The sequence below is a fragment of the Lactuca saligna genome, chromosome 1, assembly GCF_052625555.1.
Source record: "Lactuca saligna cultivar CGN05327 chromosome 1, ASM5262555v1, whole genome shotgun sequence".
NCBI classification, from domain to species: domain Eukaryota; kingdom Viridiplantae; phylum Streptophyta; class Magnoliopsida; order Asterales; family Asteraceae; genus Lactuca; species Lactuca saligna.
This window is the reverse complement of record NC_136417.1, coordinates 23,585,001-23,603,152: the sequence shown is the minus strand read 5'-3', so window position 1 is coordinate 23,603,152 and position 18,152 is coordinate 23,585,001. Positions and strand designations below refer to the sequence as shown.

Genomic DNA, 18,152 nt, shown 5'->3' with positions numbered 1-18,152 from the left:
TATTTGAGAAAGGTGGGGACATAGATATTATTATATAAATAAGTGTAGTTTTATATTTTAAATGTTAATCTTTTATTTGAATCATAATTAGTAAGATAAAAAAACAGAAGAACTAAAATAAAAATTTTCGTCGACAGCAGGGTTCGAACCTGCGCGGGCGAAGCCCAACAGATTTCAAGTCTGTCTCCTTAACCACTCGGACATATCGACGCTTTTGTTTTACGCTGTTTATAAATCATAAAAATTAGTAATTTCAAATTGGAATAAATATACCCACGTAAGAAATCAAGTTTACTAATTTATAAGGTAGAAATTATTTTGTTATTGTTGCAGAACTACTTAGGTCAAATTAAAAATCTTAATTTTTTTTTTTTCTGAATACCCACAAAAATTAGCTGGTAAACACATATTTTTATCCATTAAAAACACAAAATATACAATGATATACATTTTTATCGATAGCTTTACATACTCTTAACTTATATTTCACAATCGGATCATGTCCGATAAGCAATAATCCCAATAATACAAGCAATATTATCTTCCAAAAAAATAATTCAAGCAATTATCTATAAAGTATAAACAACTCAACTTTTAAGTTCGTGAGTTCCCATAGAGTTGAGCGTAGACTCCTTTAGTCCTGTAAACTACCGTCATACTCAAAGCAACCGCAATTACACATAGGGCAGATAAGATCCCACAAGTGATGGAGTAACATATGGTGCCATAGCATGTAAGTTCTTCATTATCTTGAAAAATACGATGGTTTATGGTCATTTGCTTCTTTGCTTCATAGTCATAAATTCCACTAGCAATGACACCAGAAAAGATTAGGGAACCTGTTGGGCTTGCTAATGCAAGACAATTATACAACGCACCAAAACTCTTCAAACCAAATAATTCAGAGGCAGTTGACGGAAAAATGGCCCAATGGGCTCCATAACAGAGTCCTATCACCACCGAAACAATGTAAATAGCACCGGGTGCGCCGATTGCGTAGTAGAAAAGCGAACCAGCCATTACAACTTGAACTACACCCATTGCAATCGGTCTCGGGTATGCGTACTTTCTAGCATGCAAAAAGATTTATCAACACGCTAATACTAATAGTACAATATATAATTTAATATGTTTAAATTTATGTTACTCAAATGTAATATAAACTTACTTTAAGTTACAGTCATCAACAAACTTTAAATTATACAGATAGAATTGTAACATCGTTGGTTTTTGAAAAAAATTAAAAAAACGCACCTTACGATTATCTCTGAGAAATATCCACCACCAACGCGACCAAGAAAGTTCCAAATACTAATTATGGAAACAAATATATGCGGGTTTTCATACCCAAGTGATTGGCACATTTGACCAAGGTTATCAATTATGGTCAAACCGGATCCTGAAGCCAACACTAACGAAAAAAACATGAGCAAGAAATCAGCTTTTACCAACGCCTGCATTAACGTAAAATCCTCCCCTCGTCGTGGACCCTTCTTCCGCCGCTTCACCCTCACAGCTCCATCCGCCGCCGCCTGCACCAGTCTCGCCTGCAAATGAGAGATTCTCTTTTGCCTTTCGTAAGCAGAAAGCAAGTCTACTTCCGATGTCTTCTCATCTTCCATCTCACTCATTATCATTTCATTTCCATCTTTCTTTTCATCCTCGTTAAGCAGTAGCCTTTCCTCCGGTAGATTCTCTGAGAAAAAAACCAAATAAACGGGAATTGCAATCGGAAGCAATACGAGGATCAACAGCCCAACGGTGAGCAAAGTCACGGTTGTCTGGTTCAGAACGATCAGATCTTGTAAAATCAAAACTCCGAGGAGATAAGCCGCGAGAATAAGGCAAACACTGTAAAGAAATACAAAGCTTGTGTCATCGGATTCTCGACCTTGTCTATGGCCTCCGACAGGTCTAACCATGAACATTACCGATAATACAACGATAGTGGGCCCCACTGCAACCAAGAAAATGATGTAGGATTGATCGGGAAAATTGAAGATTGTATAAACTTGTGTCAAAATCGCACCACTTAACCCAGCAAAACCCTTTGATATTCCGACGACTGGACCACGATTTTTAGGGAAGTTCTGAACTCCGGAGACTAAAGCTCCGGTATTGAAGTAGGTTTCGCCGTTTGTTCCGACGAATATACAAACACATAGCTGAAAGTATATATATGCAAACGCTTATAGTGAATTAAATCGATGATCAGATGAGTGAAGGGGAAAGAGGGTTAGAGAAAGTGAGAAACTGACCACCCACAGAGGCAATTCCGGCAAGGTGTGTGTGGTGGTGAGCCAAACCAGACCATATCCGACGAAGTTTTGAACAGCTCCAATGAAAAGAACCACCCAAATGGGAGCAATTTCGCATAAACTACCAGGAATGAATCCGATTGCATCACCGATATCTTTAGCCACACCCAACATGGCAATCTGCCGCTGATTGTAACCCATGGATTTCTTTATCACCGGCGATATGCTGCCGAACAAGTACCCAAGTCCCGAGCAAGATTGAACCCACATTGAAGCTACAAAAACCAGCCATCTGTTGTTGAAGAAAGTCTTTGTTTTTTCATGTAACCCCATGCTTCTTCGTTTTCAGTTTGCACTTGGTAAGTATGTATTACTGTATTATGGATTGGGTGAGAGAGTGGTGAGAGATGGTCCAACAAAAAAATCATTTTGTTTGTGGGTACTAAATCAAAGATATTTCCTACATTTTTATCGCTACTTGGAGGATAAGATCCAAAAAATAGTTTCCAGGGAGATTATATTATGATCCTTAAGTTTAGCAAAGTTTTTTCTGTTTTGGTTCTAATTTTTTTTATTAGCTTACATATCAAAGAAAGTTTTAACAAACCAAAAAATGTTTAATATTCGTTATTTGGATTTAACTGGATGCCAAACCAATAAAATTGATAAAGCTATTAAACCAAAATTTATTCTGTTCGTTTTGATTAACAATTTAAAGTAAACAACCGATTAACAACCGATTAAACTGAAACAAACAAATTGATAATAGAGAACTGATTAAACGACTGATTAACAATTTTAAGATATTTATAGCATTTTATTTAATTAATTAATTAATGATTTTAACTTTTCCCGTTTTCCGTGTTTTGCTTTATCATGGACCAGAGCACCATCAATATATACATGCGACCCACTAGTGAGCCCAAGTTATTGATCACCATGAGTTTCGGTTTAACTACTCACCTTCTCCCTCCATTTCCACTCAAGAACACCACAACCACAACCACCATCAAACAATCCCCAATTCAATCATCAACATTATCAGCTTCCTTCTCGCAAAACCCTAATCCCAAAAAACCATCTCTGTTATCAAATCATCTGCTCTCTGTAGCCATTGCCCTCGCCACCCTTACTTCACCACCGCTCTCCATTGCACTCCCTTCTCTCAACAACTCCCTTCCGCCGCCCAATTTACCCCCCGCCACCACCCCATTCTCTCAATCCAAAAACCTACTCACCGGATTAGACAATGGGTAATTCTTTCTTCTCATTTGATTGTTGAATGTCTACTATTTTCTTCATTTGGTTTATTTAATTTAGAAACATTTTTGTTTTACAGGAAAATAAGACCGTGTCCATCGAACAATCCTGGGTGTGTTTCAAGTAATCCACAGTCATCATCTTTTGCCTTCCCTTGGAGAGTCCCAGACAAGTCTATAGATAATGCCCTCCAGGTGTTTGATATTTTGTCACTTCTTTATACGCTTTTTCGTTTTGAGTCTAGTAAAAATATGTTGTGAAGATTTGATTTTGTGAACGTGTATTGCAGCAATTGCAACAATCAATTCTAGAAACACAGAAAAATGCCACGATTGAGATCGTAGAGGATACCCCAAATGGTATAGTGTCTCAACATTCGAAATATAGTGTTCAGATTTACATGCCCTTAATCAAAGATCAGATAATCAATCGCTTAAAATCACAATACTCTTGTACATCTTTCTCTATAATCATATCCGATTAGTTTTTTTACCATAAATAATCAGAAAAATCATTGGTTATTGATCTTTGTGCAAAATCTATACCCAACAGGCCAATATTTACAGGCTACGGTTGATGGAGGATTTGGGCGAGATGTTCTTGAGTTCTTGGTGAAAGGAGATGTGGTCTCGTATAGGTGCATGGCCACAAAAGTTACATATATTTACCCTTTTACCACAGCCTTAGGGGATTCAAAGGGTCAAGAAGAAAGAATAAGGAAGGTTGTTGACCAATTAGGGTGGGATGCTCCTAGCTTTAGTGCCATGGATTAGGGTCATTATGAATGTATATATATACACATATACACAATCCTGTTCATTATCTTCACTTTCTTTGTGTCTACAAAATTTGAATATGAGATAGTATTGTTCGATTCATTCAATGATTTTGTTGTGTTTAGTTGGTTGTTTATGTAGTCATGTTTTAATTTGTCAGCCAATTCTTTTCCCAATTAATGAATTATTTTACTAAATTGGTTGTATACGGTTGGTTTGGGATTGAAAAATGATGGTAATTTATTAGGACTAGATCAAATGTATGAACAAAGCACACAAAACATGCACCTTTTTTAACGAAATGGTGTTTATTTAACTGAATGGAAACAAAAAATAATAATTTTGTTCGTTACTTTTATATATAAATAGGCATAAACATATCTTCATCAAACGATCTACTAAACCTTCCAATTGTATACAACCCTAGTTCCAACCGAACTTTTTTTAATGATCCCTCTTGGGATGTCAATTTCCTCCCCTAATTAACCTTGCATGCCAACCCCATTACTACTATATATTTTCCCTATAATACAAGAACCATGCAATCTCAATCCCAATCTTAATCTCAATATCTCATTTCTTGTTTAACAATGGCAGTTTGTGCATCACACCCGACTTCCATATCCTCCAAACCACCATCTTTCATTCCACCATTTCAGTCAAGTACTGCAATACTCTTCTTCCCTTCATCAAACTTATCCATCAATTTCAGTCCCCAAACACGGTTTCCTCACCTACAAACCCACACCACCATCGTGTCTCACCGGCATCGGAAACTTTTCGTTTCACGCTCTGCCATCAACCAACCAAGAAAAGGTTCAGACATACTTGTGGAAGTCCTTGAGCGCGAAGGCGTCACCCATGTCTTTGCGTATCCAGGAGGATCCACCATGGACATCCATCAATCCTTAACACACTCGTCCATCATACGTACCATACTACCACGTCATGAGCAGGGTGGAGTGTTTGCTGCTGAAGGCTATGCTCGTGCCTCCGGTTTCCCTGGCGTCTGTATGGCAACATCTGGCCCTGGAGCTACAAATTTAGTGACTGGAATCGCAGACGCTATGTACGATAGTGTCCCAATGGTTGCCATTACTGGCCAAGTACCACGGAGATTAATTGGCACCGATGCCTTCCAAGAAGCACCCATTGTTGAGTTGACTCGTCCTATTACTAAGCATAATTACCAAGTTTGGAAAGCCGAAGATATCCCTCGAATTGTTCGTGAGGCTTTCTATATTGCTAAATTTGGTCGACCTGGACCTGTTTTAATTGACATTCCACACGACATATCGCAAGAATTAGTAGTGCCTAACTGGGATCAACCTATGAGGCTAAGTGGGTATATGTTGCCGAATCCAGTAAACGAGTCATGTTTAGAACATGTTTTGAGGCTCATAGAGGAATCAAAGAAACCAGTTTTGTATGTGGGTGGTGGTTGTTTGGATTCAAGTGATGAGCTTTGTTGGTTTGTCGAGCTTACTGGGATTCCAGTCACAAGTACTTTAATGGGACTTGGATCGTTCCCAGGTTCTGATGATCTATCGCTTCAAATGCTCGGTTTGTATGGTAATTATTATGCAAATTATTCTGTTGATAAAAGTGACTTATTGCTCGCGTTTGGGGTTAGGTTTGATGATCATGTAACAGGAAAGGTTGAAGCTTTTGCTTGTAGAGCAAAAATCGTCCATATCGACATCGATCCTGCAGAACTAGGGAAGAATAAGTAACCTGATTTATCAATTTGTGGGGATATTAAGCTTATTTTACAGGGCCTCAACAGGATGTTGGAGGAAAAATATGAAAAAGGAAATCTTGATCTTGATTTCTCTTCATGGATCCACGAACTAAATGAGCAAAAAACAAGTCATCCATTGACGTTTGAAACATTTGGCGATGCAATTCCCCCTCAGTATGCAATCCAAGTTCTAGACGAGTTAACAGGTGGGAATGCGATCATAACTACTGGTGTAGGGCAACATCAGATGTGGGCTGCCCAGTTTTACAAGTACAATAAACCTCGACAATGGCTGACCTCCAGTGGGCTAGGGGCTATGGGATTTGGACTACCTGCTGCAATGGGCGCATCTCTCGCAATGCCAGATGCAGTCGTCGTTGATATTGATGGCGATGGAAGCTTCATGATAAATCTTCAAGAACTTGCTACCATTCGTGCCGAAAATCTGCCGGTGAAGATCATGCTTCTTAATAACCAATATTTGGGCATGTCGGTTCAATGGGAGGATATTTTGTTTAAGAGACATAGGGCACACACGTACTTAGGAAACCCAATGAAAGAACCCGAGATCTTCCCAAATATGATGAAGTTTGCAGAGGCATGTGATATCCCAGCTACGAGGGTTACCAAAAAAGAGAAAGTTCGATCTGCCATTAAAGACATGTTGGATACACCAGGGCCTTACTTGTTAGATGTTGTCATCTCACATCAAGAATATGTTTTGCCAGTGATCCCCAGTGGAGGAACTTTCATGGATGTGATTACCGAATGGTAGAAGAAAATATTAGGATCCAGACATGTATTTGCATTTTGCATGTGATAATTAATATGTTATAAAAGCTTGTTATCAAATAAGAGTTTTGATTACATAAGTTGGACTTGTACAACATGACTTGCTACTAAATTACTAAACAAATTGATGTGTTTTAAATATTTCTATGATTTAGCTATAAATGGAATTGTTAGTGTCGTCTTATAAATTTATCCCATTGAATGACAATAATCATTAAAATTTTAAATTCATTAAATGTGACATCTTATAATATTAGAAATTTATCCATTGAATGACAATAAGATTTGACATCTCATTCAACTTTCCTATTAAATCTCAATTGTAAATTGTAAATGCTCAAAGGACTTTTTTAAAGAGATAATCTTTGGCGCGTGCACGCATGCACGCGCGCACACACACACATACATATATATATATATATATATATATATATATATATATATATATATATATATATATATATATATATATATATATATATATATACTATCTTATAAAAGAAATCTAACTATTTCTAAAAATATATTGATTATAATAATAATATTTTTTTAAAACGTCCAAATAATAAAGCTGATAGTACAAGTAAACATTAATAAAATAATATTAAATCTTAACCACATTTTGAATTCAAATATTTATCATCAAATCTCCTTATATTTCTCAGCAATTTGATATTGTTCCCTCAAATCCCGGATTCATTCAAATTTTGAACCCTTTTAGATATCCTTAAATTTAGCATGTTGATTCAAATATCTCTCCAATCGCATATACCTCTTTGTTCCCTCATCTGCTATAAAGCCCACCGTCTAGGAACAAAAAATGACTTCATCTCCCAAATAACACCATAGTTTGATTATTTTGTTTTCGACATGTACTTTCTTTTGTAACATAACATTTTTGTAGAGGAAACATATCACCGAAAGAATTTACACACCCCACCGCTTTGCGCGGGTACGCTGCTAGTATATATATATATATATATATATATATATATATATATATATATATATATATATATATATATATATATATATATATATATGAAAAAAATGAATATGTTACTCTTATGTATATAATATTAAGTATATAACTATCTAATTTGACTTTATTATGACTAAAAACCATAATTTTCTTGCACTGTTATTTTCTTCATATTGCTTTTGAATTAATATTATTTTTTATTTTGTAATTTATCACCAACATTTATGTATTTAGAATGTGGTTTTTATTAGAATTCTAGTAGAAACTTTATAACTTCCTCTGATACCTACTTTATGTATACTTGCTTTTTTTTTTTTATGAATTCTGGGAAGAGGTTTATCATGGTTTTAATGAACAATTTCAATCTTTCACTATAGTTTTCAGTAATAAATTTCAATATACCGAACTACATGTAGTTGGTAAAATATTATTATACATGGTTTATGGTGCAAAAATTAATCAGATAAAACTCCGTAAAAATATATACAAAGCCTAACATAAGCTTTAATAGAGGATATAAAAAATATGGTAGAGATATCTGATTGAATTTTGTTAAAATTATATAGTTTTTTATGATTTTATTCCTAATTTTAGGTACATAACAACCAGATATTCCATAAACCTATATATATATATATATATATATATATATATATATATATATATATATATATATATATATATATATATATATATAATACACAACATACCACTTCTTGTGGTCCACTCCCCTTCCTTTATGTATCTTCTTCCTTTAAAAACCTATATACTATTTCCCTGATAAAAGGTACGTACACTAGTACAAAAAGCATTTATTAATGGGGTTAAAAATAATTAATTGATACGAATATTGAGCTGTACCAAAAATATTGCATCAAAAAATATCCTTAAAGAAAATAGATCGTTTGGGCTATCTTGAGGTTTGTGCGAATGATCAAGTTAAACTAAAGGAAGAGTGCTCTTCCTTTAGTCTAGGTTGATCATTGGCACAAGCCTCAAGATAGGCCAAACGTTCTAAGTTCCATAATTGTTACTAGGTTTCTAGGTCTCAGATCAACAATTGAGGCCCGAGGAAACCAACGATGATTCTATGCATCATCAATAAGGAGCATCATCACCCATGCAAATGTTATTCCTTAGAGAAATTTAAGCAAGTAAATTACACAAATAGTAAATTTGAATACATATTTTTTTTATTAGCTCTAAAATCTAAACAAGGGAGAAGAAAAATTGCAATTACTAGCAAAACCAACTCAACTCAAATCATTAATTCACATAAAACAAAGAAGTATCCCTAGCTTTATTGAACTTTTTAATTTTTCTATATCGGCCTAATTTTGACCAGAACTCAATTTCATTAAACCTTTTATTGCTCTCCATCCACCTGTTTTTGACCTAACCATTGTCTATTTTTGACCTGACCATTGTCTAATTCTTTTTTCAGCCATTGATGTTTGTAATTTACATCAATAAAATCCTCCTTTAAGTTTTTTTTTAAAGAAAACCAAAAAAAAATTACATTTAAAAAGTTGATTATAATTTATATGGTGAAAAGCACCTCTTTGTCCTAGTTGGTTCTATAGCAAATCCAAACCAATAGTAAAGTTTGTATCACAGTTCCAATCATCATGCCTACCCATATACCCTGCCATATTCGCAAAGATTAGTATAAATATCAATTATTAATTCGGTAAATTTGAATATAGTGCAAGGTTTTACTTTTACCCACTCATTAGAAGAAAGTGAAACAAAACACTTGTGTGATATATATACGTAAATGTAATACATGGAAGAGTAAAATAAAAATATACAGACCTTTACACCCCAATTGGCTACAAATCCGAAAAGCAGACCCAAAGGAATGCCAAAGATGTGGTAGCAAGTAATATTTATGTAAGCAATCATAGCTTGCCACCAGACCAATTGCCACCCCTATATTTTTAAACACACACACACACACACACACACACACACACATATATATATATATATATATATATATATATATATATATATATATATATTAGTTCCCCATTAATCATTCATTTACTAATACGAAAAATACTAATTAATTTGCATAAAGCATAGTTTATCCATGATATAATAACATTGTAGTTTTTGTTAAATATCTATTTGTAGTAAACCAGGGGCGGAACCAAAAATTTTTGTTAAAGTTAGCACAAATGTTTTTTTTCACGATAAAATATAAAGTGTAATACCAAATTAACCAGAAAAATTTCACGGGTTATGAGGAGATAAATATAGGAAGATGAACTAAAAAGAAAAGTGATACCTTGTAGATTTTATGTTCTGATCTTCTCATGAAGAGCTACCCATTTTTTGTTACAAAAAAAGCTATTAATTTTGAATGCAACGACATGCTCTTTTGTACACGAGGATATAAATATGTGTTTCAAAGTTTTCAACTATAAAATCCCATAAATTCTTAATGAATTTAATAATGTGATTCAAAAAGACCAAGTCTACCTGAATCCCTTTTTAGCTCTTGCCTGCAGTAAAGCATCAAGAAAAGAGGGTGCGTTTGCATGAAAAGGATGCCTCAAATACAAGTCTAGGCATAAATATGTGCATGGAACCCATAGTCATATTAAAATTTGTTTAAAAAAAATACTAAATATCAAATTGGATTTAAGATAACTTTAGAAAAAAAGAACCTTAGATTTACCTCTTTAATTGCTAATGTAGTTGCATCTAAATCTGCATCGGCCATCAACAAACCATTGAACTTGATTATCATATCAGTCAGGCTGCAAGGTGGAGAAAACCTATGCAAAAGAAAGCATGAAGTTCCAATGTGACTGGATGATACCAAGTTGAGGTGAAAGAATCAAATGGATATAATGGTCACTTACTTATATTCATTAGATTTTCTTCAAAATGTATGTCGTAAGGGGTTATGTTCGTTTATTTCAAATGCTAATACCACTCTATTCAAAAGAGCTCTAACCTGCTGGCAATTGTTATTACATCAATTGAACAAATGACAAGCAGATCACATTCTATGGTCATTATTACTTTGAATTTTTTATCATTCCCTAATAGGTATCCAGAGTAAAATGTTGGTCATTGATACGAAAGATGAGTATCATAAAGTAAAGAAATCAATTTAGATCCCACATAAGTAACAAGACAAAACAATACACTGACTTTTTTTTTTCATGTAATGCCCTTCGGAATACATAAACAATAAGTAGATCTGATAATTAAGATCATATAAATAAGTTGGTTTACCAAAACAAAATAAAAGGAAAACATTATATTCAAAGTTCTTTTTATAATTAATCATGTAATTTTTATTAGGACATTTTAATGTTCAACGAGAATCTTAGCCCACATGTTTCCAAATAGCAAACAAATTCAATAATAGAAATGAAGTTCGTTCAGACATTCCATCAAACACTTGATATGCACAGATTTTGTCAAATAGCAAAGTTCTTACTAGTATTCGAAACCGGTTCGTAAAGAAAATGAAGAAAAAAAAAAACAACTACATACAATTCAAGTGATATTCAATTCAGTTTTTTGTTACCATTTGGATGGATTGATTTGAGATTATTAGGTTCGGCTTTTGGTTTTAATGGAAGTTGCAGTTCTCAATCGATATATTCCTGAATCGTTGGTTTGGAACTGACCATTGATAGAGACCAATATCTCCAAATTCAGATTAGGAGTAGCACCTTATATCATCTGGAAGTAGCACCTTGTATTATCCTGAGCATCATCCAAAAACATTTGCAGTTCTTGAACAAATCTGAGGGTTAGCCCGTGCTACCCCTGGCTCTATGCTAGTTCCGCCCCTGTATAAAACATTAAATAATTACATAACTTATCAAAATCAACAATACCGACAACAGTAAAAAAAAAAATGGAGGGTAAAATCAAAACTTAGACATGAAAAATAAAAATTTCGGATATAGACATGCGTTCCGTGGAGGAACCTCTGTGGACCTCCGCAGAACCATGAGTCCTCCGCAGAAGGTTAAATTATGTACTTTTTTTATTAATGTAATGTTGGTCCGCATAAATATCTTCGTGGAAACATTAAGTCCTTCGTGGAGGGATTGGTTTGGATGTTGATTAAAGCCTCCGCAGAGGAGGTGATGCGGTGCTCCGTGGAGGCCTTAAAGTCTTCGCAGAATGGGTGGTTGCAAGGCTTTTAGCAACGGTTTTTTGTGATATAAATGTTTTTTTTTTCATTTTTTAGATCCATTTGCAGTTTTAGATCGGTTTAAGTGTTAGAATTTTTTTTCAAAGAAAATATGAGTTTCATTATTTTATGTTCGGGGGGGGGGGGGGGGGGGGGGGGGGGGGGGTGGCAGATCAGTAATGAGATTAACACCTACGTCAGACCAAAGTTGTCTAACTTAGGTTTACTGCTTCCACCAAATTTTGACCATCGAATATTATTTGATTTGGTCAAAAGTAAAGCTAATGCGTTCAATAGTAATATATCATTGTCATTTCAATACCCGATTCATGGGTATGTTACGAATATTGTAGATGAAATAGATGTTCATCAACTCAGAAATATAATTTCTGAAACAAAGGATATTGTGTTGTATTCGGAGGTGTTTGAGAGAAGGTCGACCAGACATAAGTTGTTGACAAGATTGTACCATACAATGTTGAAAACATTGTATCTGATAATGTTGAACAGTATCCACAAGAAGAAACTGTGGCAGTGAATACAGTGGAAGAAGAAAATTTATATGAGTTTGGAAGACTGCACGACAAAACTTTGTCAGATGATGAATAGTCAAATCAAGGCTTGTCATAAGATGAGTTCACACACGGAAAAAAAAAGCTTCAGACATCTTTTACTGTATGCATCCCATACCTTATTGTCTTGATCCTATTGTTGAACCTGGACCATTTCACAGTTTAGGTCCAAATGATGATATGTTTGTTCGTCAAACGTATGATAACAAACAATAACTAATATTTGATTTGAGTCTTGTAACATCCGGATTCCCATGTATGACCATATAATTATTTATTTTGAGTTATGAGGAGTGACTCGACGAGTTGATGCCCTAACTCGTCAAGTAGGACCACAAATGATGACTCGGATTAATGAGTGGACTCGACAAGTCGGAGAATGGACTCAACGAGTCCGTGTTGTTGGTAGGAACCCTAAATCCTTGGGCATGTGCCCTATTTAAGGATCCTTATGGCCTTCATTTGCGGCCACCCTTCCTAGAGAAAAGAACCCTAGCATATTGAGCGTGTGAAGTGAGAGAGAGAGAGAGAGAGAGAGAGAGAGAGAGCCATCTTGAGCCATTTGTTGTGATTTTGCTAAGGAGGAGAAGTGATCCAGCAAGAAGGACAAAAAGAGGATGTTGTTCTATGACTTTCAAGCAAGGAGACTCCACTTTGAGGTAGCAATTCACCCTTTTCTTCTTTATTGTGTATGCTTGTTTAATCAAGGGTTTCTTTACCCTTTCTTGAGTTGGAATAAGAAGCATGAGAAGTCCCAATGTGGAATAGACCTTAGATCTGGACCTTGGGAGGTCCAGAGAGTCCCAATCATCCAACTTTATGCAGTCCCTTTGGGGTTTTGGATATTGGTTCCCATATTAAGAGCTAAATCATCAAATAGAGCCATATGAGTGTTGCGTGAGCATAAAGATTGGACCTTTACGTGACTTTTGGGTGTTAGAAGGCCAGATCTATAAGTTAGAGAAACAGATCTGACCTCATAATTTCAAATGAGTGTTTCCATAGAGGACACTCGTCGAGTCCATGAGAGGACTCGACGAGTCGAGTCGGGTTGCCCCACGATTCGTGACCAGTGGTAACCCGATGAATCGAGAGGTTAACTCGACAAGTCGAGTGAGGCCTTAGGATGATTATGTGAACACGTCTGGACTCACCGAGTCACTCGAATGCACTCGACGAGTCTGGTTAAAGAAGGATAGTTAACTGGAGTTGACTTCCGTGGACCTTAGGGTTTTGGTTAGCTGATTCACGAGAGGCCATGGAGGGGTAGAATGGTCTTCTACCCATCCTTTAGAGATGAGAACATAAAGAGACTATTGATTTGAGATGTTATCATTTGATAGGCGGGGGCTAGATCGGGGATTTGAGCACGAGAGTTTTCTAGACATCTTACGAGGTGAGTCTTCTCACTATACATTACCTAGAGTGGTATCTACGTGCAGACCGGAGTGTATGTGTATGTTTGTGATTATGTGCAATGTGTTATATGTATGCTATGTGTTATATAGACCATACCAGAGGGTTCAACGACTCATGAGGCCAGAGGGTCCTTGATCAAACCGGGTCGGAGGGTCCAACGAGCTACGGGACTAGAGGGTCCTGCTGAGACACATTGATCGGAGGGTCTTACCGAGTTATAGCCTCGAGTGGCTTATGTGTTGTATGTGGTATTTTGGGGAACTCACTAAGCATTTATGCTTACCGTGTTATGTGTTATGTGTTTCAGGTACTAGCGAGGATCGTGGGAAGGCGCCGACATAATATGTACATACTGGTGGAGTTTTATGTATTGAGATTCTAGGATGTGTTTTACTGAGTTAACATTTGAGTTTGTCAATGTTTTATGAGATATATATTATGTTTGAAAATGAAATTTTTTTTTGAAAAATTACGTCGTTACAAGTCTTAAAGAAACTAGAGAAAAGTTTTAGTTTAAGACAAACATTCTAACAAAAACCATTATGAGGTATATTGTGAAATTGAGAACTATACTTGGCGTTTATATACAAAACACATTGATCCCACTGATGAATTTAAAATCAGGACTTTCAACAACGTGCACACATGTTCGTCATTACAGATACACCCAAATCATAAACATGCAAATAAAAAAGTCATGGGTACTATATTGCATGAGATTATGGGAAAAACTCGTTCCAAGGTTTGGAGGTCTAATGAAATATCAAGGGATATGAATGCTTTGCTAGAAATCAATGTAAATTACAAACAAGCTTGGCGTGCAAAACATTATGCTATGGAACTGTTGTTGGGATCCTCTGAAGAATGTTTTCCCAAAATTCCTATTTATTTTCACAATTTGAAAAGGCATAATCCCGGTACAGTGACCTATATACAAACAGATTTAGACAGCTTAATGGATTAATCCCATAATCCATTAAGCCACAGACTCATCTCATCTATAAGGATTCCTTACACCCAATAAGTCATAAAAATCATTGCTTTATAGTTATGCATGTCTAATACATGTCTTTCCCATGCACAGTCATAACAATAGTGGAACTAAGGTCAAAAATCTCATGCATGAGCCAAAACCCCACCAAATCTCAGATCTGGAATACTAAACCTCAAAGGGACCTCAAGGACTAAGTGGAGGTCCGAACCAACTGATGTTGAAGAATCAGCGGATGAGTTGTGGTTAGGGGTGAAATGCCACTCGAACCTAGAGCTAGCTGGTTCTCCCCAAAATGCGTTGAGGCGCAACAATTGACTGGACATCTAGGGGTAAAGCACTGTTTCGGTGCGGGCCACGAGAGTGGTACCAAATCGAGGCAAACTATGAATACTAGATATGACCTCAAAATAACAGGGGTCAAGGTCGGCCAGTGAGACCATAAAGTTGCCAACTTTATGGAATCCATCCATTCAAACTCTCTCGAACATGGAGAAAATGCACAAAAATCCTAGATCTAGAAGCATGACTCATAAAAATCCCGAACATACATACATACATACATACATACATATATATATATATATATATATATATATATATATATATATATATATATATATATAAAATAGATATATTTTGTAAGGACATATTTGGAAAATTTATAAAACTCCATAAGCATATCAAAAGTTATCTTAAAGTAGTTTATCAAAGCTAGGTTATATGCTAGTTTTGTGGTTTTACCAAACAAATTACAATTAGTTAGTTTATAAACTAGCTTATTTTTGTTAAACATGACCTAAACCCCCATTTTCTATCATCGGTGAGCCTCGATCTCTAAAGGGGAGTGTAAATGTGTCTCACATCATCTACACACAATATTGTATGACTTTGTATATGTTTGGGTCTACCCATACTTTATAAGGATTCTTTTAGAAATACCATGTTGTACTTTACATATATGTTAACATGTTATAGACAGCATACAACATCTTCTGGTATGTCCTTCCTTTATGCATCTCCCCCCTTTAAAAGCCTTTATACCATTTCCTTATACTACTAGAAAATTGATGTAATAGCTACAGCACAATCCGTAGCTATTCTGTAGCTATAAGCGGATAGCTATAGAATTGCTACGGAAAAATGCATATAGCATAATGGCTCGTGGATAACTTAGAGCTACGGATTAGCTACGGAATTGTTACAAAATAGCTACGGAATTTTCCGTAGCTACCATTATTATGGAATAGCTACAGAAATAACTAGCTACGGATTTCCTACAAAATAGCTATGGAAATGGATAGCTACAGAATAGCTACGGACCCAAACAGCTAAAGAATAGCTACAGAAGTGGATAGCTACGAAACTAAATAGCTATGGAAATCCGTAGCTATTCTGTAGCTAACTTCATTTTATTTTATTTTATTTTTAATTTTAAAAATTGCAATTTTTTCTCAAATACCACATTCACTACTAGAAAATCTAAAAATACCTACAACACAATCCGTAGGTATACAGCTTATAAAAACTCTTATTTAACCACAAAACTATTAAACATTGTAATAAGCATTGTCAGATATAACATTGTACTTTGCATTTACGTAATGTTTTTCATAAAAGTAACTTAATTACAACATAATACAATTCATACAAATACAATCACGACTACAAAATCGATAATGAAGTACAGTTAAATTAGATAATAGAGTCTGATTCAATGACAAGTTAAATTATAAATACAAGTACCATGATTACCTATGTCAAATTTATGTAAACTGACATTGTGAATTAACTAATACTATATTGCTTATGTGGGTATATCCATAACTTATCTCTATATACAAGCTTATCCATTTTCCATTGAAATCCCCTTAGCCGAGGTACCCCAAGAATCATACAGAAGTTTGATTTCATAAAAAAGATAATTAAAATTACAACACCTTTGTGTACACATGACTAAAACTATCTCAAAAGTAGTTAATATCAATACAATGAGTGAAATATAAAGATTGCCAATAACATTGACATATACTTTAAATGAGCAATTATTGTTAGCTTTTCAAGAGAGTTCCAATTCCTGCAGGAACCATCAATAGAAGGAATGTTGCCATTAACGAAAGTACTTAGCACTTACCTCTCATATAATGACCTTGCTTCTTTAGTATACTTTAAAAGCAAATGTCAGACAAGCTTTTCTTCCTGAAACCTGTTAATCAACTATATTTTGGAATCAGACCATAAAAGTATATATAGAAAAATGCTTATTGAAATTCACTTACACACAGTATATATACATACAAAATCACAGATAAACAAAACTAACACTTGTCAACGAAATGACAAAGTTGCTAAGGCAAAGCAAAGTTAAATTAAGAAATTATATGTTTAATGAGACGAACAATACGTACAATGCTTAAATGAGATCCACCATCACAGGAAAAAAAAACTAATAGTGAAAGCAGATAGTAGTAACTAAATTACCATGTATCATCATTCTTTGGCAATATCTCATTGCTTCTTGATGAAGAATCACGTTAAGCAAATATTTTCAACACCCAAAATAGGTCTCAAACTATTCCGCCTTTGAAATCATCCACTAAACAACCATGTGCTAGATTGATCTCTCACATTATTTTCGTGATAGCTCAGCCCCAAACCACTAAAACTGGTTGCCATAGCCTCATATAATAAAACCATGAATAGATGAAGAAATACATGAAAATAAGGATATAACGTGGAGGTACCTTGTGATATCAGGAAAGAGAAACGAGGCGAAGCGTTGGGGGGGGGGGGGGGGGGGGGGGGGGTTCCGGTGAGCTTTTTCTACCTCAATCGGTGGTGGAGGCGGCGGCGGAGAGATGGAATGATAAGGGGTTTCCAGCGAGGCAGGGCGTAGTGGAGAGGTGCATTGGTGGTGGATGTTGAATTGACGATAGCGATAGACAAAGTGGAGGGGCGGAGGGGCGACGTCTGCGATGGGGAAGAAGTGGCGAAAGGACGAACGAGAGACACAAATTGATAATATTTGAGAGAACGGGAGGGAAACCTAATCCTAATTTTGGGGTGGCGGGATTAATCGAAGATTTCTAAACGGAGCCGCATTTTGGAGAAAGCGGGATCAATTTTTGGTGATGGCAAGTGGAAAATTTAATCCAAATTTTGGAAGTTTGCACGTTATTATCATTAATCTTGT

At 35.4% G+C, this 18,152-nt stretch overlaps 2 protein-coding genes, 2 long non-coding RNA genes, 1 other non-coding gene and 1 pseudogene across 7 annotated transcripts; 2 read left to right on the top strand and 4 right to left on the bottom strand.

Annotated features, from left to right (window-relative positions):
* Positions 1-128: 128 nt before the first annotated feature.
* TRNAS-UGA (transfer RNA serine (anticodon UGA)) lies at positions 129-210 on the bottom strand. Its single transcript has one exon. It is a non-coding gene; the product is annotated as a tRNA-Ser (tRNA).
* Positions 211-396: 186 nt separating this feature from the next.
* Positions 397-2,714, bottom strand: LOC145028841 (protein NUCLEAR FUSION DEFECTIVE 4-like). The gene is made up of 3 exons (XM_078977565.1): positions 2,259-2,714; positions 1,255-2,165; positions 397-1,069 (listed from the first exon to the last, which is right to left on the bottom strand). Exons 1-3 carry the CDS (start codon positions 2,589-2,591, stop codon positions 595-597), a joined length of 1,719 nt encoding a protein of 572 aa, XP_078833691.1. The 5' UTR covers positions 2,592-2,714; the 3' UTR covers positions 397-594.
* A 449-nt stretch (positions 2,715-3,163) lies between these two features.
* LOC145028852 (thylakoid lumenal 17.9 kDa protein, chloroplast) lies at positions 3,164-4,401 on the top strand. Its single transcript, XM_078977571.1, has 4 exons — positions 3,164-3,511; positions 3,598-3,712; positions 3,808-3,877; positions 4,071-4,401. Exons 1-4 carry the CDS (start codon positions 3,198-3,200, stop codon positions 4,289-4,291), a joined length of 720 nt encoding a protein of 239 aa, XP_078833697.1. The 5' UTR covers positions 3,164-3,197; the 3' UTR covers positions 4,292-4,401.
* A 372-nt stretch (positions 4,402-4,773) lies between these two features.
* On the top strand, positions 4,774-6,823 carry LOC145028830 (acetolactate synthase 1, chloroplastic-like; annotated as a pseudogene).
* A 2,239-nt stretch (positions 6,824-9,062) lies between these two features.
* LOC145028816 (uncharacterized) lies at positions 9,063-11,689 on the bottom strand. 3 transcript variants are annotated; one of them, XR_013676199.1, is made up of 3 exons: positions 10,683-11,689; positions 10,496-10,595; positions 9,063-10,381 (listed from the first exon to the last, which is right to left on the bottom strand). It is a non-coding gene; the product is annotated as an uncharacterized LOC145028816 (long non-coding RNA). The 3 variants fall into 3 exon arrangements; XR_013676203.1 differs by having other exon boundaries at positions 9,063-9,454; XR_013676196.1 differs by having other exon boundaries at positions 9,063-10,595.
* Positions 11,690-16,851: 5,162 nt separating this feature from the next.
* On the bottom strand, positions 16,852-17,743 carry LOC145048731 (uncharacterized). Its single transcript, XR_013683034.1, has 2 exons — positions 17,441-17,743; positions 16,852-17,165 (listed from the first exon to the last, which is right to left on the bottom strand). It is a non-coding gene; the product is annotated as an uncharacterized LOC145048731 (long non-coding RNA).
* Between the last annotated feature and the right edge of the window lie 409 nt (positions 17,744-18,152).

Coding starts and splice junctions, on each gene's coding strand:
- LOC145028841 (XM_078977565.1), bottom strand. CDS start 2,591: ATGGGGTTACATGAAAAAACAAAGACTTTCTTCAACAACAGATGGCTG. Junction 2,166..2,258: donor CGGAATTGCCTCTGTGGGTG/GTCAGTTTCTCA, acceptor ATATACTTTCAG/CTATGTGTTTGTATATTCGT. Junction 1,070..1,254: donor TTCTCAGAGATAATCGTAAG/GTGCGTTTTTTT, acceptor TTTGCATGCTAG/AAAGTACGCATACCCGAGAC.
- LOC145028852 (XM_078977571.1), top strand. CDS start 3,198: ATGAGTTTCGGTTTAACTACTCACCTTCTCCCTCCATTTCCACTCAAG. Junction 3,512..3,597: donor CTCACCGGATTAGACAATGG/GTAATTCTTTCT, acceptor TTTGTTTTACAG/GAAAATAAGACCGTGTCCAT. Junction 3,878..4,070: donor CGTAGAGGATACCCCAAATG/GTATAGTGTCTC, acceptor TATACCCAACAG/GCCAATATTTACAGGCTACG.